Source organism: Barbus barbus (genome assembly GCF_936440315.1).
Source record: "Barbus barbus genome assembly, chromosome: 26".
In the NCBI taxonomy this organism is placed as follows: Eukaryota; Metazoa; Chordata; class Actinopteri; order Cypriniformes; family Cyprinidae; genus Barbus; species Barbus barbus.
The window spans coordinates 16,944,790-16,966,997 of record NC_136754.1 but is presented as its reverse complement, the minus strand read 5'-3'; the positions used below and the strand labels follow the sequence as shown (position 1 = coordinate 16,966,997).

Below are 22,208 nucleotides of genomic sequence, written 5' to 3'. Positions count from 1 at the left end.
AAAAAAGATAATAAAAAAAAACATGTACACATAAAAATTACATTTGTCATGATCAGATTCTGTTCCGATTATTCTGACTAGTTAAATATTGTTATAATGTAATTAAAAAATAAAAAAGTAAAAAACAAACTGCATTTGTCATGGTGTATCGAATCACGTTTTATTGTAAGTATTATAGTTCATTTTTATAAGCAATTGTATATGCATTTAATTTGTATTATAATAATAATAATAGTATAAAAGTAAAAAAACAGGACTTTGAAGTAACGGTGTAAATTGTGTCTGATATACCATTTTTAAAATTTCTTACAGTAATTCCATTTTATTGCATTATGGGTTCACACTCATTATAAGATCAAAATTAGCAAGGACAATACATTATTTTTAGTTAACATTTACCGTTTGATTTAAGAAAAATAATAATGCGTAGAAAAATAGAAAATCTATACATTTTACAGTGCTCATTCAAATGTCCTTTCTTGCTTACCCATGCCTAAACTGATTTTATCATGCAGGTGACTTGGCATGCCGCCTTCAGTGAGTAAACTATATGGAGGTCTCGGATTAATATATTGTATTAAAATGATCTTTGACATGCAGTTGCACTCACTACATGGTTGCTTTATCACATTTAAGCAAATGTTAAGCATTACAATCAGTGCTATATATTAACTGAGTAGTATCACCATTTCATTCACTGTTTTTTTGAAAAGCAGCTTTCACCCTTTTCAACCTCAGATGGAAGATCTTCTGATGAAGGGTTTTGGTCATTATTTGTGTGTTGTGCATTAGTGGCCCTTGAGGCATCTTCTGGTTTCGCTTGTTGTTCAGAACCAGTACATGGATTTTCCTTCCCAAAGTTAAAGAGTTTGCCGGGATTGAAGGACTTGCTGGGAGACTGCGATTTCTCGTGGCTCCCATGTGTAGAGCCCCCTTGTGTGACTCCTGCAACGGCTTCCTTTTTTAAATCTTGGGATTTCAGGAACTTCAGGAAACCTGGAAGTTTGGCCTCACCACTTGTGGGAGAAGTGGTAGAGGTGAATTTACCCTGAAGTGGGATTATCTGTTTAAGTTTCATTACATTATTGTTGCCTAAAAGGGAGCTGGGTCTCTTGAGTTTATCTCCTCCGGAGCTGAACTTGGCCCCTGGGCTTCTTTCATGGTGATGGTCCTCACCTCCGTTTTGATTGGACTTGTCTTGATCTTGTCGTGCCAATTCCTCTGCCATTTTTTGATGCTCCTCTTCTTCTTCAGACTTCCTCCGTTGCTGCTGCTGGTGTTGCTGAGCAAGGCGTTCATGTTTCTGATGCAGAAATAGACAATAATACACCCTTTTAACCAAACAGAACAATTTTTTTTCTTTTCAATGTGATGATATACACATTAAAATTTAATTTGTTTTATTTTTTAATTTCTTTTGACAAAGCCAAGTTGTAGTATGTGTCTAATATTTACTGGTTATCAGTTATGATATGAAATATGAATATACATTACAATGGATATTAGTCTATGCTCATCATGTGCTGTGCTACCTTGAGAGCCTCTCTTCGCTGATATTCAAGTTTGGCCATCTCATCTGCCACCCAGTTTGGAATATCAGGAATTGCAACATGAATTATATATTTGAGCAGAATGGCAAAGTGCTGAAAACCATAAGAGAAAGAGCTGCATTCAATTTACTACACTTTATACATAATTTAGCCATTTGTTACATATCAGAAATTATTACTTTTATTCAGCAAGAACTTGTCAGATGACATTTGCAATGTTACAAAGGATTTCTATTTCAAATCCTGTTCTTTTGAAATTTCTATTCCTATATCAAGGTTTTCACAAAAATATTAAGCAACTGTTTTTAACATATTATTAATCATATAAAATAATTTTTTTGAGCAGTACATCAGTATATTAGAGTGATTTCTGAAGGATCATAAAACACTAAAGACTGGAGTAATAGCTGCTGAAAATTCATAAATTATTTAAATTAAAAGGAATAAATTACTTTTTAAAATATTGAAATAGACAACTGTTATTTTAAAGTGTTCTAATATTTAAAATTGTAAAATCTTACTGACCATAAAGGTTTTTTGTTTTTTTTTTGCAGTTTTTTGCTATTTTCTCTTACCTCTAGCACTACAACAGAGATAATGGCCATCTCAGGGCTCAACCAGGGGAAGAGTCGTTGCAGCTGTCCACACTGGCCAATAAGGTAACAGTTCACAATTATTGCGATCAGACCCATTGCCTCCATTGCGGTCTGTTTAAATTAAGAACAAACAAAAGCAAATAAAGAAGCAAGAAATACAATCTGCTATGAATAATTTACTAAGCAATTACTCTGAAAGGATCTCCTGACCTGCCATTGTCCAATGTTTTCAACCCTTTGCCCAAAGGGTCTCTGGAGGCCTGTGCAAAGTTTTAAGGCATCGCTTCGGATTTCTACAATGTTGTTTATGAGGGCACACATGGCTGCCAGAGGAAAGGCAGAGGAGAAGAGCACAACATAGCCAAACTGTATGAACATCTCCTGGTAATCCTGAAGAGTATCCTGCAAGTCGAAATAAAAGAAAATTGTCTTGTTCTTGACACAGTTTGTAAACCAGCCATTGGGTTCAGAAAGTAGCAAATAAGTCACAGAAATAGCATTTCTAAACTTGTTTTCATCAACAATTCAACCGATGATCTAGAGATGGAGGAGCACAAACCTCATAAGTTAGCATGCAACTTTCAATCTCCGGTTGGGTCAAAACAGTAGATTCAGTCTCCTTTGGAGGATCCATCCAGGACATTTTCTTTTCCGTACTGTTGTTTTCCCCAACAGATTTGGTCTTTCTTCTCTGGGTTCCTTGAGGTTTAATCACAGAATCATCTATGTCTCTGTCATCATCATCATCATCATCATCATCATCACGTATATCAAATATTAAGGATGAATCCATTCCATCCTCCACAAGGGTAGGACTGCCATCGTCCTGTAAGCTGGCCTGTGTCGGTGCTTCCACAACCTTGTCCTTGTATTCCACCTTCTCGGTGAAGCTGACCTTCCTTTGCTTTAGTCCAGCATCATCATCCCCTTCCTCTGTCTTGGGAACTCTGTAACTGGCGATTAAACTCCTCCTTTCTCTCTTTTCTGATTGCTCTGGAGGTGAGCCACTTTTATTCACATCCAGACTGGCTTGGCAAGTCAGTCGTATCTTTTGCACTATTAAATGACTATAGTTCAGGAGCATGGTTTGAATTAAGTCCCATAATGTCCTCAGAGCACCTAATTTATGGTGCTCATAGAGATACGGCTGTAACACTTCTTTGATATTTTGTAGAAATTGGCGGAAGATCAACAGCGTGGCCAGCATCTGTAAATTAAAGACTTATTTTTTTTGTCTGGGCTGCAGAATGACACTTTGTTGCTTTAACATTATTCTGTCGTCTGTGTATTACCTCTTTTAACCGCTCCATGTCTTTGAGATAAAATCCAATGTAGAAAAGGCTGAGGTAAGAATTTATGAACTGAAACTTTAAAATGCAGAACACAATATTTAACCATACATATACACACAATACTTCATAAATTCATCAAATACACTTTTTACAGTATGCTGCTGATACATTAATAAACTGAACATCTGGTATATATAAAGAGATTAAATAAAGCATCAAACTTACAAAAACAGTCTTGAGGATGAGATTATTGTCATACGTGCTTTGAAGTCTGTAGTTTTCTGTTAAAATTGAAAAATGAACAAACACGTGTCACTGAGGAAAAAAGAATAATGAACAAACAAACTGTGAAATAACCAAAAATGCAAGTTTGCTGCTAATTTAATGACCCAAATTATGTCCCAATTTGGCTAGATTCAGTAACGCATACTGTGTAATGAAAATCCAAATACACATTTAATGTTGTTAATGTTATAAGCAGATTTAAGTCTTACCCATATCATTGAGCCAGAGAGCTATTTTCTTGTACACTTCGTCACAAATAGTAACAGTTACAGCCAGAAGAAATTTTGGAAAAAATCTACATATGCTTGGCAACTCCTTTGTTTCCATGACAAATTCCTATAAGAGACAGAAGTCATTAATCATGTATATACATAAACAATGTTTAGTTGAATATGGAAAACAAATATATTCGAAACTTCATTACGGAGTTTATTTGAAATAACCTGATGTAGCAAGTTTTGTAACAAACGTTACAGAGTATCCTTACTTGAAGCTCCAGGCAGGTAAACATGGCCAAGCAGACAAAGCAGAGACAGAGGATGCAGATGGGAAAGCTAACCAGCCAGCGGAACATTCTCCTCTTCCAGGGTGGGTAGAAAAACTCTTCACTGTCTGTCACCGGACTGCGACGCTTAATTCCCTGATACACATGTAGCAAAAAATAACAGTTCAGGCCAGAAACATTGGTGGAAAGTATAAACAAATCACTACTCTTCAGAATTTTGGGATCAGAATCAGTTATATATATATATATATATATATACAGTGAATTTGCTAAATGTGAGCCTAAATCATCACAATTAAAAGAACCAAAGACTTAAACTACTTCAGTCTGTGTGCATTGAATTTATTTAATACACGAGTTTCACAATTTGAGTTGAATTACTGAAATAAATTAACTTTTCCACAACATTTTAATTTATTGCGATGCACCTGTATGTATGTATGTATATATTAAAGCATACATTATTTAAACACTATTTTATTGTTATTATCAATGTTTAAAACAGCGGAGTACATTTTTTTCAGGATTCTTTGATGAATAGAAAAAAACTGTAAAAGGTTTTATCGTAAAAATCGATAAAAAACGGTTAGCCGAAAAAATTCATTGATAATGAAAAAATTATCATGGAAAAAAATCTACCTAGCTGTTTTCAACATAATAAATGTTTTGAGCAGCAAATCATAATATTAGAATGATTTCTGAAGGATCATGTGACTGGAGTAATGATGCTAAAAATTCAGCTTTGAAATCACAGGAATAAATTACATTTTAAAATATATTCAAATAGAAACAGTTATTTTAAATAGTAAAAAAATATTTCAAAATCTTACTGTTTTTGCTGTACTTTGGTTTAAAGAAATGCAGGCTTGGTGAGCAGAAGAGACTTCTTTAAAAAAACAAGTTTATATATAAACTTGTTTTTTTCAGATCCCTTCTTATGACGAATCTCTAGATTATATGGTTGCACCATTAACGCCCATCTCATCAAACGTTGATTGTACATTTTACTCAGAAAAACTAACGGATTATGATCCATATACACCATAACAGGAAACATACTGCCCCCAACATAAACATCAAAGTGTCGTAATGCCAATAAGAGTGCTAAAGTTTCCTTCTCAATGGTTGAATAGTTTAACTGGTGATGGTTAAACTTAGTAGAAAAGTAGGAAACCGGGTGAACTACTCCATCAGCACCCTCCTGTAGAAGGACAGCTCCCGCTCCGACAGCACTGGCATCCACCTCCAGCTGGAACGCACGGGATAACTTATTGGCATTACAACATTTTGATGTTTATGTTGGGGGCAGTATGTTTCCTGTTATGGTCTATACGGATCATAATCCGTTAGTTTTTCTGAGTAAAATGTACAATCATAATCAACGTTTGATGAGATGGGCGTTAATGGTGCAACCATATAATCTAGAGATTCGTCATAAGAAGGGATCTGAGAATGTGGTGGCCAATGCTTTGTCACGGAGTTAAATGATTGTTTTCAGAACCAGTTTATTTCCTCATGCCTCCAAAAGGATGAAAGTGGAAAAGAGGGAAACTGCTTCTGTTTTTTAGGGGGAGAAGTGTTACGGTCAAAGTTGTTGTCCTTGTTTTGTGAGTGTTGGTGTTTTTTCCCCTATTGTGCTGACTTCTGTTGTTGTGTTCTTCTTCTGAGGTTGAGCTCCGCCCCTACACACCTGCGGTTCGTTTCAATAATGACGTTCTGGACTGAATATAAGGTGGTGGAAGCTGAAGAGAGAGTGAGGTAGAAGGAGAGAGCGAGGTTGGCTCTCCCCGGTTCAGCCACAGCGATGCGCTTTGATGAGTATGACTCGCACTTGCTAAGAAGCTCTTTCTGTGAAGCCACCAGAGTTTCGTGCGTGTCTGATGGTCTAGTACCGTTTGGAAGCCGGTGTTTACTTTGTCTGATTGATGTGTTTGTGTGTTGATCTATGTTTTGTTTGTTCATTTAGTTCAGTTAATTCTTCAAGTATGTGTTGCTGGGTGATGTGAATGTGACTCGTGAGATGTTTGGCCGTTAATAAATGGTTAAATTGACGTTCTGCCTCGCGTGTCCTTTTTATGTTGCTAAACCCCTTTCCGAACGAGCATTCTAAAAGTGGGGTTCGTAACAATGTGTATGTATGTATATATATATATATATATATATATATATATATATATATATATATTTATTCAGTAATGAAGCATTAAACTGATCTATGATTTCTATTTCAAATAAGTACTGTTCTATTTATAATAAAATAAAAACATTCTATTTATCAAAGAGTCTTGACCACTAATCAGTATATTAGAATATTAGTATATTAGAATGACTTATATATAAATAGAGGTGGTCATTAATGACCTTCACAAACATTTTGTGTCTAAATAATTTAAGGTTCTATAAAAATGATGTCAGCACACCCGAAACTGTGGACGTGGTTCCTCTAGTGACTCTGCTGGGGTGTCCAGCGTTCCCCACTTATATGCCAGTTCTGCTTCCCGACGCTTCCATCTCTCCAGGAAGAGTGTTGCCCACACCACATTGAAAAGGGCAAACACCACACAGCAGATATCCTGACTTGTCTGCATATCAAAAAAAGGTTGGTGATAAAACTGTGCCTTATAACCAAATAACAAGCTCTTGTATACTTTCTATACTTCCATTCTAAAGCTATAGGATTGTGATATCAAGGAAAACAACCTACCTGATCAGACTCGGCAAAGATCCAAAGCAGAAAGCCAATCACTGCTGGATACAGCATAGAGTTGGTGTAAAAGCCCAACCAAGCAAAGTACATGCCAATCTTCACACCAAAATAATCACACACGTCATCTGTCAGGAATGGGACAACAAAACAATTAGGCTTAATCTGCTTTTTTGCAATATAACAATATGAATAAACTCTGCCACTTTTGCATAATTATAAGGGCAAAATAGGGATACCTATTTCTTTACGCCAAGATAAAATGCCCTGTTGATTTTGTTTTTTACTAAAACATTGTTAGATTAGTGCGAAGGTGAAATGCAAACCACAATACAGTGAAATATGCCTCAGCTAACATCATAGTTCCAAAATGAATCACTTTTCCTTATAAGAGGGGCTCCTTCTTATTAAACATAAAACATGTAGTGTAGTTTGCATTAAGAGTTCATACTGTAGCACTTCATATTTGCTCAGAGCAAATCGGTCTGTACTGAAGAAAGCAGGTAGGCACACATAAGTTTGTTTGCTAAAGGAAGAGCATTGACCTGAAGTCTCATTATACAACCATTGAAATGCACCAACCATTTCAGAATAACTAAAAGCTAGTTGACTCCTGTGCATGTTGGCAAAAACACAGGAGTTCTCACCTAGAGGCTGCCTCTCACAGACTGCCTGAACCCAGGACGTCATCAGCTGATTCAGGATTCTCTGCTCATGAAGAGGAAACATTTGAAGAATCACACCCCTGGTTATAAGCTCTGGTACTGCCAAGGACACACAAAATTTTGATCAGTTTCGGGGGGGAATTCTTAAACTTGATAAACATTTTAGAAGAAATGTTAAAATATCTACTGATTGGTTGGCCCTCCAGGAAGTGAAGGTTATGAAGGGCTTCGCCATGTTTCGCCCGCAGATTATCCAACCAATATTTGATAATACTCTGACGCTCCTAAAGAAATAAGAGAAAAATTGACGCGATCTCATGAGAAAATGTTATTTGTGATTTGTACGGAAACATGCCATTTAAAACAAGGTAAGCGATGAAGGTCCTCCTTTAAACCTTACCATCAGTGGGTTATAAACAGATTGTATGAAAATGTATGACTTAGATTGTACTATTTCATGCAAATGTCACCACCAGTTTGCCAAAACATAAACTAGTTATGAAATGCCATTAGATTGTGTTTGAAAAACCTTTATGACATAAGACATCTAATGATTTCATATGAGAAGACAAGAAATGAGACATTAATGGCAGACCTGTGATGTGAAGAAACACAGCTCACTCTCGATGTTTTCATAGATGTCATCCTCCTCACATGAAAACCTGCGAGTGCCGCCTCCATAGCGTGGCTTCACTGCCTTTTGCATCCCCATCTGTTCAGCTCCACGCAACAAGCTTCAGACAAAAGAACAACAATCATTCTAATGCTGTATTTTTGTAGGACCCAGTGACCATCTGTCAAATGTTTCAAACATTTTATATGGAAAAATACAATACAATAACTATGATGAGATGAGTCGAGCAGGTTTTCTACTGTGTCTTACTTCTCAAAGGTTGAGGTAATGAAGAATGCATAGGTGTGCGTGTATTTATGCTGCCGGATCTGGATTCTGACTTGTGGAATTCCCAACCGGATTTGGTTAAGTAACCATAACAGTGTATGGTCATCTGTGGTGTCTGTGGAAAAGACAATAACATGCTGAAATATGTCCATCAGTAGATCAAAGAAATTCACATTTTATTATCACTTTATTTTTTAATATTTTGTAAATAGATGTAAAAAGATGTACAAAATGCACAATTACATTCATGCTGTAAATTAGCAAATGTTACAAATATAACATTTGTGATATGAAGCTGACAAAAAAACATCTACATTAATCAATGACTGTATTAGTGCAAACGAGCAAAACTGAAAGACATAAGCTCCACACCTGGGAATGTCATAAGAACATCACAGTTTTCAGTGGGTGCCATTGTGATCGTAGTTTTATGCTTCATGAGGTACTGTCTGGCATGAAAGAGACGACCTCGGAGCAATTTCTCTGTTTGCAAGGGAAACAAAAAAAAGTTCTTGTAATGGTATAGTTATAGCAATCATTATGTTTGTGATGTGTGTGCAGATGTTTTAGTGGTTATATATATATTATTAACTATACCAAATATATATGTATATAGCCTATATATTACACACACACACACACACACACCACAACCTATTTTTCAGTTTAATTTTTATTTCATGCGTCTGGTTTCCGGGACCATCCACTTACAGGTTTTTTTTTTTTTGCTTCTTGATATTGCAAACTGGTGTTTACCATATTACATTAATGTATTAATTATAAACACACTGGTTTGTAGCACAAACGGTTTTACCATTTACTGCACTTTGTTATTCTTTTCGTTATTTCCCTACAGTAGCTAATGAATTGAAAATCTCGAACATTCACAGAAAACTGTTTGCTTACTTCCGTGTTGAAAAATAAGGTGGATATGTGTGTGTTTGTTTACAAAAAGAACCCAAAAATTTAATTAATTCCATCATTAAGGGCTTGAGTGGCTTATCGTATAATTACGTCCACTAAAACTTCTGCAAACACACCACAAACCACTCAGCTTTCCATTTGTGCGGTCATCCTATTAAGGTCAAACCAAACAGACATTTCAACAGAATCGTTGTCCACATCCACAGAAACCAATCCTGTTACCCAAACCCTTTAAAGCTCACCATTAGACCCAGAAATATGTTTTTTTGTGGAAAGTGTTGCTTAAATGGGATAAAAGGGCTATTGCTATGTGGCAAATTCAGTCAAGTTGATGTTTCATTACCATAACCAATACATTAAACACAGCTTTCTTCTCATGGAAGCAACGCTCATTCTAAGTTTAAGCTTCTTTTTTTTTTTTTTGAGGAAACAGAGTCCTTGTGTGAGAGATGTTATCAATTTTCTGCGCACTGTCACAAACTCAGCTCTTTTTTAGTGACGGTTACATGAAGTGTGAATAAAATAAGTCAAGTTCACTTTGGCAGCCTATACAGAATTAAATTTCATACATTTTTGAAGAATTGAAGAAAAAAAAAACCATGTAAAAGTGTGAGTCTGAGATATTACCTGATTGCAAGAGCTTTCACATATAAAAACAGATTAGGACAGAAAGAAGAACTAGATAAAATAGTAGCTCATCACAAACGTTCAGTCCCATTTATGGCAAAATATCATAATTATATTAAACAGTGTGACATAATGAATATGCATTTCAGCTGCTGAGCAGCTCTAGTGGTATTTAACACAATTATGGCTGAGTGACTGCATTGAAACATAATGAACATCAAGGAAGGATTTGTGGCATAACAAGCAGGATCACTGCACATATGGTGGAGAATGATTCTGCCTCTGGAAATATAGGGGTTATTAAAGTACATATGTTTGAAAGACAATGGTATTGGTCTGAATGAGCACAATTACAGATATTTTCATCAATAGGTAGGAAATGTTTTATGTATTACATAGGTGCTTATGTGTCCACACATACAGGTGAAGCGTCTATAACATTTAACACTTACACACAATGTCAACAGACGATAACGAACAAGCAAATAATGTTTACTAGACAAATATTAGACCTTCAGATATCAACCTTTTGTATTGTATTCTGTCCCTAATAGCTATCAAGCTTGTCATACACTAGAGAGAAAATACACAGCGATGTATAAACACGCATATTTTTGGTTTGAACTCACCTACGACAGCTGGATAACAACATATGCGAGCGTCTGCATGTCGGCTGTCTGAGTGTCACTCACCTAACACCGCCGAGGACATCGCGTGAGATCTTCGCTTTGCTCTGCTTTACGAATGCGTCAGCTGTGCTGTTGCCGTCGTCGGTACTGGTGCTGAAACTGCACGGCCAGGTCCAGCAAGGCTTCCCCAGCGGCCAGAGCCTTTTCCAGATGCAAACAGGTGCAAAGAGTCCATTGACCACTGAATAAATCCTCAGTCACATGCTGACATCGATCATCCATGGCGCTGTCCAACACTCAGCGGATTTCCTCATCATTCTAGAAGAGCAGTTTTCAGCTTCCACGTACACTACATTATTTCGCTGTATTTCTGCGTTTTGTTTGCCTGTAAGTTGTTGTCAGTGAGTTGTTGTATGGGCCATCTGTCTCATCTTGACTGGAAAATTACGCAACGTGAGGTGCATTATTCATAGATGTAATGAAACGAGCCAATGAGAGTGAATGCGCAAAGATCTCGCGTGCAATGTGTTGGAAATTCAGTTCAGGTGAGAGCAAAGACTGGATTTGGTAGCCATCTGAACATGTAATTATTGAACATATCGTCTTACTGAGGTTGTTTTGTACTTTGAGCTGTATTTCAGCCAGTATTGATCACTTCTTCAAGGGTCATTCCATGAAATGGGATGTTTGGTGTCCCTTATGAATTTGTGTAAACCGGTGGTTCTCAATTCTAGTCCTGGGGGCCCCCAGCTTTGCACATTTTGGATGTCTCCCTTATTTAACACACCTGATTGAGATCGTCATCGAGCTGATGATCTCAAGCAGGTGAGTTAAGGAGACATGAAAAATGTGCAGAGCAGGGGGCCCCCAGGACTAAAATTGAGAACCACTGGTGTAAAAAACAACAAAGCTGACTCTTTTAGCTCCACATCAATAATAATCAATTAAAAGTATGTTATATTTAATTTTTATTCTTCTTTCTCAGTGTAGATGTATTTTTGACCCCATGTTTGGCATCATTTGTTTTTTTCGTTGATACAGGTTTTTAGATTATAGTGGATATAGGCTAATATTTTATAAACATGTTCCCAGTTTATGCATCAGCTCGGTTACCATCATGAATCCATTTAATTAAACTGTGTTGCATAATTAAAAAAAAAAAAAAAATGTAGAAAGAACATCAAGGACCTCATGTCATTTTATCACTATATACTGTACTGTAATTCTACTTTTGTCAGTAGGGGGCGATCTTAAATAGATAACCCTACCACCTGGCTTTTGGACACTAAACAACCGATTATTGAAAACTTGATGAAAAATAAAATGCTGTAAAAATATTATCATTTAATGAAAGCACAAAATTAACTATAAAACTGTCTCCCTGTTACCTATGTAAAGACGCAGCTATTTAAAAACATTAACCTTTTTATATTTAGCTTGAGATGACAGTAAAATTGTTAATCTTTTTTTTTCTAATAGAATGTTTAAAATCTTATAAATGTAGGCTATAAAATTCACTCTAAAAAAATTACCTTTTCAAAATAGAAGAGGCTCCCATTTCATGGAATGACTTTCAAACAGTCACCGTTGCTTAGACCAGAGGTCTTCAACCCTGTGCCTGGAGACCCAATATCCTAAAGAGTTTAGCTACTACCCCAATCAAACACACCTGAAGCGGCTCAAGACAGCTTGAAAATTGAAGGCAGGTGTGCTGAAGCCGGTTGGAAATAAACTTTCCAGGAGAGTGGGCCTCCAGGAGCAGGGTTGAAGACCTCTAGCTTAGACTAAAGACTAAATTATAATTGGTTTACGGATGGCTGTTCAGCTTGACAAGCACGTAGGCCTATAATTATAACACTGATTGATAATTACATTGTCAGTCTACATCAGCAATCAGTGAAGACAGGACCCTTGATAATATTTAAATAACAACCACTTTCTGATTTATTAGGTAGGCTACATGTCTTCATAAAGTCATTTGCACTCAAGTGTAAACTTATTGTACTGAAGATTAAACTTATAACTAAATGGCTATTTATAATGACTATTAATTAATGCGTAACAATGCTGGTCCATATAGCCATAAACTCCTAATTCAGCAATCGTGACATTATTTATAAATGTTGTTGACATTTCATTAAAAAAGCATTTTTACATGCAGAAGTTGGATCAAAATATCATTACAAGAGAAACTTTGTTTTAGGATTAGACTGTCAAAATTATTTATACACATGGTAATTTACTTCACTCAATCATACAAATGCAAAAATAAATATATAAGTTTTGTTAACTTTAGACATTGCATTAAGCAGATACAGGCCATTTAGTCAAAATGGATGATGCTAGAGTGTTTAATTGGCTTATGTCTTCACAAGGGTTTGACTCGAGAATTCAGAGTTAGACTTATAGCCCTTCCAGAGTTATGAACTAAAATGCAGAAATGTACTTATGATAGCTCCACCTGGTGTCTGACACGTGTGCTGGAGTGTCCCAAGTCTGAGATCTCTGTGACTATCTGTACTGTATCTCTGTTACTGTGCTTGTGTTACAGCTTCAGTGCTTGGATCCCTAATTCGTTTTAAGCTCACTGAAATTCAATTTTAAATATAAATATAGAAACATAGAAATATAGAAACATGAAAATATAATATTTAATATTATACACTTTACTGATGCTCCAGCAAAAGTAACTACACTCTGATTGGGAGAAGGGGGTAAAAAGATGGGCTTGGGACGGACTCGGGCTGGTAATTCTGTCAAGCTCTCGGACACGGGCCAGGCTAGGGCCTGAGTGTCTCTGGCCAGGGCCTAAATTTGAGACCCTAGCCACACCAACCCCAGCCAACCAACCCCCTCCCATCGCGGGAGGCCCCGAGTGAATCTGCTGTCCAGAGGGTCCAGAATCCGTAGCGGCACCTGATTGGCAGTACAGTGTTAGCAAAAAGTTCCATGTAGTTTAAGGATATTTAATACATGTTTTAATTAAATAACACATTTTAAATAGCACTTGCTGTTTTCATTTTATAGAAAAATTATATAATCTCAAGAGACGATGTGTAGAGGTCAACAAGAGAAGGTTTTGGCCTGTAATGTCTTTACCAGAATGGTGGGCATAGAGGGGCCAAGCAAATAGGAAATGCAATTAGTGCTTTGGGGGAACAAAAAATGTTAGCTTCTAGAGACAAAAGGTGATGAGTTCTGTGACCTAAGTAGGAAGGACGTAATAATAATAAGCACTTATGCGTTTCCTGATGGAGGGTGGAGAAGGGATATTTACCTCGATATGCAGAACGCCGTGCTTATTTTTAAAAGACCCCAAAGAAAAAATCATCATGACTTATAGTCGTTACAATGGAGCATGCCAAAAAAAAAAAAAAAGCCCAGGTGGACTCTTTAATCTGGCCTTTTTCAGAGCTATCAGCTCAGAATAACATCAGCTAGTTTATATAAAGTTCAGAGACACTGGAACTAAACACTCCACATCCACAAACAATAATCGCATTGTTTTCTGTATATGTCTCTGTGTCTTTACAAAGATAGTTCAAAGACGTTGGTGTCAACGTCCCAGACGTCAGGGCCACCAAAACCTGTCTACCCTCTTTTAGATCCGGAGATCTTACTGTCTTAAGTGGAAAAATCATGTATGTCAAACAAAGGATATCCTTTAAGCTGGATAGCAGGCTCCTACTATGACGCCTCTATATATTAATTGGCGCCCTGTTTCTTTGCTTTTGTCTGATCCACCTTTTTGGCAATCCTGGTGGCAGGATGCTTGTTGACATGGGAAATCGTTTTAATTGTTTTATATTATGTTACTGTGCATTTAAGATTTGTTTTCTCACAATACGCACAGGCTGGCTGCATATTTCATACTAATCATATTTCAGATCGATTCCATTATTACAACATATTTAGTGTCAAAATGCATTAATTTGATCCCTTTACTGACTTTAACTTTCCTGCATGTTGGTTGAGTGATGACTCGGTATGGCACTTAAATGGGTTTGCTTTGGTTGGAGAGTGGCTCTGTTTTAAATAGTGCTTCCCATTGACGCAAAACAATGACAATAGCCTGATGGTTAGCCAGAGCTATTTTAAGCTTATGTGAAGTGCCTATTGAAAATTGCATTGATAGTTCTTCTTGTACGTATGTTCATTTTTCTGTATTGGTGTCCTACACCTGTGGCTTGCAGTCATTGTATTTTTTGGTAAACACATTTTTTCTGTTCATTTCCGACTTATTTAGAGGCTGAAAGAATACAAAAATATTTTAGAGCTTTGTACTTGTAATGCAAGGTTCAGGGCTGAGCTGCAATTATAAGTAAGAAATATACATATTACATTGTAATGCTGTTAACGGCAACAGAATATTAACATTATATCCAAGCCATATTTGCCCCTTTTTATATGTAGATAACTATCAGACCCTGATAGTGTGACTTTACTAGTATTTCTTATGAATTATTTCACCAATTATTTCAAATAAAAAAAAATTAATAAAATATGTTCTGCTTATTTTTTATTTACTTTTTTATTCCATGCAGGAAGAGAGCAAAAAAAAAACAAGTTTACAAAAAATACTATCAAGAAAATTGTAATGATAGATATATACAAGATATATTTTTTATAAGATATATACAAGCATAAATGAATTTAATGCACAAAAGACATTATCAACTTCATCCTACAAAATGTAATTAATATTCATGTTAATAATTAGTATTCACATCAGAGATTTGAATGGTCAGTACATTTAGGTTTTCTATTTTCAAACCGTTATAGACAGTTCTGGCTGGGATTTTTGCCAGGACTTTGTTCACTCCCTCAGTTTGGGATTAAATAACGATGCAGCTCCTTCAAATGAAGATTGATCTGTGCTGTAAATCAAATAAAAAAGGTTAGGCAATATGAAAATAGGCACAAAAAATGTGAATAAAATACTATTAAAAAGTGCGGAGTAATACCACTTCTGCTTGTTATACCTTGGCTTACGTCGGACCCACCCGTTGCTGTTCTTGTTCCTGCAAGACTTGCTCCAAATCCAGGTGTGTTAGACCCGAGTGAGCCAACACCTGCACCTCCTACCGCTGGTTTTCCCATCCCTACTCCACTTGATCCTGCACTACTATATGGCATCAACCCTGTTCCACTTTGTCCAGTCGCAGTAGAGCTTGATCCAGCACTGCCAAATCCTGTCAACCCTGGTCCTACTCCAACCAAACTACTTGTCCCTGTCTGAGCTAGACCTGTTCTAGTTAATCCTGGCCCTCCAGTTCCTGTGCTGCCCCATCTTGTGCTTGATCCTACACCATTAGGACTGGGAAATGCTGGTCCAGTGGAGCCGGCCCCGGGCCATGGCATGTTAGGTTTGCTCAGACTTGTTGAACTCATACCGGTCCCACCAGTATTTGGTATGTTTGGCAAACCGAAGTGGTTTGGCATGAATGGGTTAGTTCGTATTGGCGGCTGAAAAAAAGAGAACATAATTAAAGTTCATCATAAACACATTTAATTTACAATTACAAACATAATTGTTTGTAATATTAAAATAAGTACTTATATTCAAATATATATAAAAGGACCATATTAACCTCACCTTGCAGTTGGCAAGTGAAGTATTGAGATGCTCAACGGTGTTTGTGAGCGTTTTAATTTCTTTTTCTCTCAAAGAGATGAGCTCGCCTTTTAGTTTGTTATCATCTTTTAGTTTTCTGTTTTCCAGCAGAAATTTTTCACTGTCTTGGTCATGCTTGAGCTGAAGTTGCTCAAGAGCTCTGCGACTCTCACGAATCATGGCACTTCGATTCTGATTGCACCACGTAGCGTCCTCTTTCAGGCGTATGTTTTCTATCATATATTTGGCATTTTCTCCATTAATATTTGTGAACTGGTTCCCGACTATGTTCAGATATGACTGGAGCTTGTTCTCGACTTCTCTTGAAAGACTGCTACAGTTTTCCCGAATGTCTTCAAGCTGATTTTTTTGTTTATCACACGTTAGCTGGAAAGAAATATGTTTTGAGAAGAGGTCATCGATCCTTTTGAGGAATTCTTTGGTGACGTCGGGGATTCCTTGTAAAGAAGTGACAAAATCCTCTTTGCACTTCTTTTGGTACAAGGCGAGCTCATCTTCAAGGAAAGCTTTGTCTCGCCTTAGTGTAATTGTTTCCAAGTGATACCCATCCTTGTCCTTGTTGGAGTTGTCCAGCTCGGTTCTTGCAATGGCCACCATCTGAGTAAAGTTTGCTTTAACCAGCTTTAGCATTTCCTCTGACTGCTGGAGCATACTTTGCAAATGTCTGTTGTCTTAAAAAACAAACAAACAAAAAAACAATATAGTTGAAACTGTTGATCTTGATTAACCTTATGCAGGAGTTACAGTCAGTGTGTTAAATAAACAAAAATTCAGAATTTTTGTACTCAAGTACCTTAGAAAATATAAGAAATATTCAGTGTAAGATTTTTTTTGAAAAACCATCTCACCACTTGAATCTGGACAGAATGTAGGAGGGCATGCGCGGGGTGCAGCCATTCTTTTTTCCATATCACATCGAGACTAAAAAAAGAGCACAAAATCTGTTAATTGAGGTTGAAGTCATGCATTTTAGTTCTCTAAATCTCTATCCGCAACATCCATGGAAGTTTAAGTTTAAGTAATTATCATTCTGCCAGTGTTTTCCAGAATGTTCCTATAATCAAAGAAAGGCTTTTATAACATTAAAAAGCACATTTTGAAAAACATTTTGACAAAACTTTCAGAAATTACTGTTTCATGATCTAATGGGAATGTTAAGAAAACACCATAGCCTACATCATGAAATTAAATGCGCCAAACACCATAGCATTCTCTTTTGTATGAACATGATGTTATCGATGACAAATTAATTGAATACATCTCTTTTTTTCCCAAATCTTACCATTATTACTTGCATGTTCCTTATTGTCATAGATGAGGTGTTCGCCAATCTGCGTAATTCAGCCAGAGCTTTGTCATTGTTCAGCTTTGCAGTGAGAGTGACGTTCAGAACTTTGGTGAGGTTCTTTTCCTTCCCACGGAGAATGAAATTTTCCATTGTGAGTTTGCTGACACTTTGGTCCAACTCTTGCAGCCTCTTCTCCTCCACCGTGTGCTCGGGTTGTCCGTACACCAGAAAGAGCACCAGACTTGCGATGATCAGAGACTGGATGAGTGAGGAGAAAAAGAAGACAACCTTCATGTAGTAACCACAACTCTTGCCTTTCGACTTGTGCATCTTCTTAGCAGCCAAGCCTAAATTGGCCTGAGAGTAACTGCTGTTGTACATCACTACCCTAACCAAGCTCCTTCACTATGCAAAATGTTCTCCTAAAGCATCAAAGGCAAAATAAGAAGTTAAATATGTTATTGCTGCCAGCTTATATTGTTTTCCTGCACCTCCCATTGGATGACGCTTCTCTGATCCACCCTATGCTCATGATTCCCGAGGTTAGAACAACATCACGCACTGCCCAGGGGGTGGCCTGAACTCGGACTGTACATTGTCTCCAAAACAGATCCTTTTGCTTGACAGCATGTTGGCACTTGAGAAAGCACATGGTTGACGGTTTGACTACGTGCTGTTTTGAACAGTTATTCAGAGATGATTTCAATCTATTAATGACCACAACATTGTACAACTTTTTTTTACATAACAGTTGCTCTAAAATACTCCTGACTGATTCAAGAATTGTAAAACACATTCCTACATGCTGTCTAAAATTCTTCCTGATGAAGTTAGGATGAGGATGTGGTTTGTATATCGTGTCTTCCTAAAACATTACCTTTGACCAAAGCATTACAATCAATGGCCAGTTTTACTTTAAACATGAGGCAATTAAGTTACCAATTTGGTGCCTTTACATAATATTCTGTAGTTGTTAAGCCATCCCTGCTGAAAAAAACAATAGAACCCTGCCCAAAACACAATAGAAAATGTAATGGATTTAATGGTTATAATGGGAATTGTATTGGTTTTAATGAAAACTATGTGAAGTGTGAAGTGAAGTGACATTCAGCCAAGTATGGTGACCCATACTCGGAATTCGTGCTCTGCATTTAACCCATCCAACGTGCACACACACAGCAGTGAACACACACACACACCGTGAACATACACCCGGAGCAGTGGGCAGCCATTTTATGCTGCAGCGCCCGGGGAGCAGTTGGGGGTTCGGTGCCTTGCTCAAGGGCACCTCAGTCGTGGTATTGAGGGTGGAGAGAGCGCTGTACATTCACTCCCCCCACCTACAATTCCTGCCGGCCGGAGACTCGAACCCGCAACCTTCGGATTACAAGTCCGACTCTCTAACCATTAGGCCACGACTTCCCTACCATAATGGTGTCTACTGGTATGTGATGGATTCTATTGGTGGGATGTTAAGTCCTATTGGAAAAATGCCCAAAACACACTACAAAAAGGAATTTTGTAATGGTTTTACTGGAAAAAGCTAATGGTTTATAATGGAATTTTAATGGAAACCATTGGAATTTCTGTGATGGTTTCCATTGGGCTTCTATTGTTTTTTTTTAGCAGGATATGTTTCTATTTTATTCTGATATCTTATATATCTTAAGAGTCAGAGGATAGGAATATTATGAAAGCATGTGGCTTTCCTGCCAGGAACTGTTGATGTGCCACCCCGATTCCAAGAGGAAACAGTAATTCATAGCTGTGTCTCAGAGTAACAAACGTAGAAGGCACTGTCTGGACACTTCTTAGGTAAACTACTGAACAAATGAAGGAAATCAGTAATAAACACAGATGTATACACATCTGCTGACATTATCAAGAAATAATCGTCCTGTTTATCTTTTTCTAAAATACGGCTGACGTTAAAATTACCATCATGTAACGAGATTCACTCGCACTCTGTTGTTTCAAATGTTTCCAAATCCCGTACACCGTTTGTGCTTGTATTATGTAATTACACAGACGAGACTTTACATAACAAGAAAAATATAAAAAAGAAAATAATTAAACATCATTTAAAAGCAATGAAGCCTGTGATGATCTACAGAAATTAATTATAATTTTGGGGTGACAGCAAAAAAAACCTTAACCCAGTAGAGTAAAATGCTTTATTTGGATGGCATTAGGAGTTATAAGTGATATATGGTTTGATAGTTAGCTACCTAAACTAAGCTTCCTTTGAGATGCTAGTTCTCCACAGGTATAGTAGACTTCCTTTGGATGCTCCCAGCTAACAAAAATATGTTCGAACGTTCCCATTAAGTTACGAAAATGTTCATTCTGAATGTTCTCTGAACATTCAAAATGTCCAGTTTTTTTACATTTATTTATTTAGGTTATGTGAACATTCCATAGTTCTGACAATGTTCCTTGTTGGGCTCAAACAGAGCAATGTTTTTATAGAGCTACAAAGTCAGTGTTTACACTTTTCAGATATATCAGTCTCTGATACTAAACTGGAATAGGAATATGTATTTTAAAATAAAAAAAATCTACAGAATTCTTGGCCTCTTAATGTCACCACTAGATGGAGAAATTTCCAAATAACACTAGCATTTTGTCATTTAACAGACACATTAAAATAAAAAATATATAAAAATATGCAGTACGAAATATTTCATAAAATAAAATATAATATTCAAAAATAAAATACAAATATTTTTTTGCATAATAAAAACAATATTTTATGAAACATCTTTGAAGCCCTTGTATGTTCCACCATGCTTTCAGGGCTCGGTAAAGTCAGCACAAGTAAGAGCTGCAATGCTACCCCGTATCCTAAAAGAGATCAATCACATTCCTGAACCCTGGGGTCAAAGGCCAAATAAACACCCTGCTTATACAATGCACATAACTCAAGCATGCACTCGCATCAGACTCACACTCCTCTTTTCTTATGTGCTCTCTTTCACACACACACACACACTATTTGGGGTGGTGAGGAGAAGACTTTACATGTTGCTAACAAACTCCAAATGACCAGATCTTGAAAAAGAGCTGATGTAAATTGATGATGCCAAATAAGTTTGCTTCTGGTTTCGTTGAGAACCCAAAGTATGCTTTTGTTTCTGTTGTTTCTAAGAATATGATTTCACAGAAACGGTTGAGAAGGAAGCAGAGGTTGAGTGAGGGCACTAAATCCAATGTTTTTCTCTTGAGTGTGACCCTTGAATAATTATGTGAACCAGTGGCCAAGAACTAAATCTCAAAACAAGAGACAGCTGTCTCCTGGATCAACAGCAAGATGTACAGCCTGGATGGTTTTTCATTGTTTGAAAGTAATTAAAAAAAAATTAAAGAAACTCTACATTCCTTTTCATACAGGAAACAATGCTGAACCAAAATCTTTAGCTGAACTGGTGACCTTATAAAGCATTGTTTGAGAATTGCACAAAATTATGCCTTTCCTACCCTCTGACCTCTTGCCATGTAAATCTGGAATGAATTGAAGCTTTACCTCACCTGTAGATATATTCTTGGGTTATTACTCAAACCTCTTCTGGTAACTGCCATTAACATGATTTGTAAATTTTTAACACTTTGATCATAAAGGATCTCTGGGCATTTTAATGTTTCCTTAAAACTGCTGTCTAATTTTACATTACCAGTATGTTTTTTAATACTAGCAAGTAATCTCGTAGTTGTTACAGAAGTAGGCCAAAGACAGCGTGACGTGAACGGGTTTTATTGACAGACTTGAGGTAATGGAATGAATCAGGCAAGTGATGATACTCAGATTCTTCATTGTTCAGGAGAGATGGTAACTTGAATATCCTCTTCAAAACAGGAGACACGTAACAGGAGAAAACCACACACCTCATCAACACAGTGGACCAGGACGAGACTCGGGAGCTGACAGACTTGGGATCGCTGGAAGACACACAGGAAGTAAGTATCAAGCATAGCTAAATGATTGCTATAGTAATCCTCTTCATAGGAACGAGACGGGACACTGGAGTGTTGTGTGTGAGGTGTGTGTATTTGAGCAGTGCGGGATGATTGCCAGTGATGACATGCAGGTGCGGGTGATTAGAATTCAGGTGAGGGAGTGCGCTGTGATTGACTGGTGACTGAGCCTGGACAATCTGTGACAGTAGTGACTAGTATCAATTTTAATGTTACTTCAGAAAAAACTCAGAGACAAGTAACTAATCCATTGTAACTGAAAACAAATTGCATTGAATTCCATTTGGGATCTGTAGTTCAGATATCAACTAGTCACTTCCAACTCGTGTATATCAATTTCAAGTTTCACCAGTATTCCAGTTGTTGTTGGTACCTATTTTCTAGCTTTACTGGTATCTATATTCATTTAGGTACTACTAATTTCTAATCCTATTTATATTATATATTAGTCAATGCTGGGTAGTAACTGATTACATGTAACCTGGATTATGTAATCAGATTCCAAAAACTAAGTAATTCATTAGATTATATTACATTTTAGAATACTCGTAATCAGACTACAGTTACTTTTTTATTGATTACATGATTACATATTATTCACATAATAGCAATAAATTATTCATAATTTATTATGA

The 22,208-nt window shown here is 36.8% G+C and overlaps 2 protein-coding genes across 3 annotated transcripts; both read right to left on the bottom strand.

Moving 5' to 3' along the window:
- Positions 1-139: 139 nt before the first annotated feature.
- Positions 140-10,760, bottom strand: LOC306845822 (anoctamin-8-like; the record flags this gene model as incomplete). Its single annotated transcript, XM_079378799.1, has 16 exons — positions 140-1,303; positions 1,533-1,643; positions 2,126-2,257; positions 2,357-2,548; positions 2,706-3,353; positions 3,439-3,513; positions 3,664-3,719; positions 3,933-4,059; positions 4,211-4,363; positions 6,649-6,810; positions 6,933-7,060; positions 7,580-7,696; positions 7,785-7,881; positions 8,193-8,331; positions 8,481-8,613; positions 10,742-10,760. 16 exons carry the CDS (start codon positions 10,758-10,760, stop codon positions 695-697), a joined length of 2,898 nt encoding a protein of 965 aa, XP_079234925.1. The 3' UTR covers positions 140-694.
- Positions 10,761-15,182: 4,422 nt separating this feature from the next.
- Positions 15,183-18,115, bottom strand: plvapa (plasmalemma vesicle associated protein a). Of its 2 annotated transcripts, none has more exons than XM_079379014.1 (6): positions 17,596-18,115; positions 17,162-17,234; positions 16,275-16,984; positions 15,661-16,144; positions 15,506-15,555; positions 15,183-15,449 (listed from the first exon to the last, which is right to left on the bottom strand). In XM_079379014.1, exons 1-6 carry the CDS (start codon positions 17,980-17,982, stop codon positions 15,447-15,449), a joined length of 1,707 nt encoding a protein of 568 aa, XP_079235140.1. In that variant the 5' UTR covers positions 17,983-18,115; the 3' UTR covers positions 15,183-15,446. The 2 variants fall into 2 exon arrangements, with proteins under 2 accessions (XP_079235140.1, XP_079235141.1); XM_079379015.1 differs by having other exon boundaries at positions 16,275-16,886; positions 17,154-17,234; positions 17,596-18,009.
- Positions 18,116-22,208: the final 4,093 nt, after the last annotated feature.

Coding starts and splice junctions, on each gene's coding strand:
- plvapa (XM_079379014.1), bottom strand. CDS start 17,982: ATGTACAACAGCAGTTACTCTCAGGCCAATTTAGGCTTGGCTGCTAAG. Junction 16,145..16,274: donor CTTCACTTGCCAACTGCAAG/GTGAGGTTAATA, acceptor TCTTTTTTTCAG/CCGCCAATACGAACTAACCC. Junction 15,556..15,660: donor TGGGTCCGACGTAAGCCAAG/GTATAACAAGCA, acceptor TTTGATTTACAG/CACAGATCAATCTTCATTTG.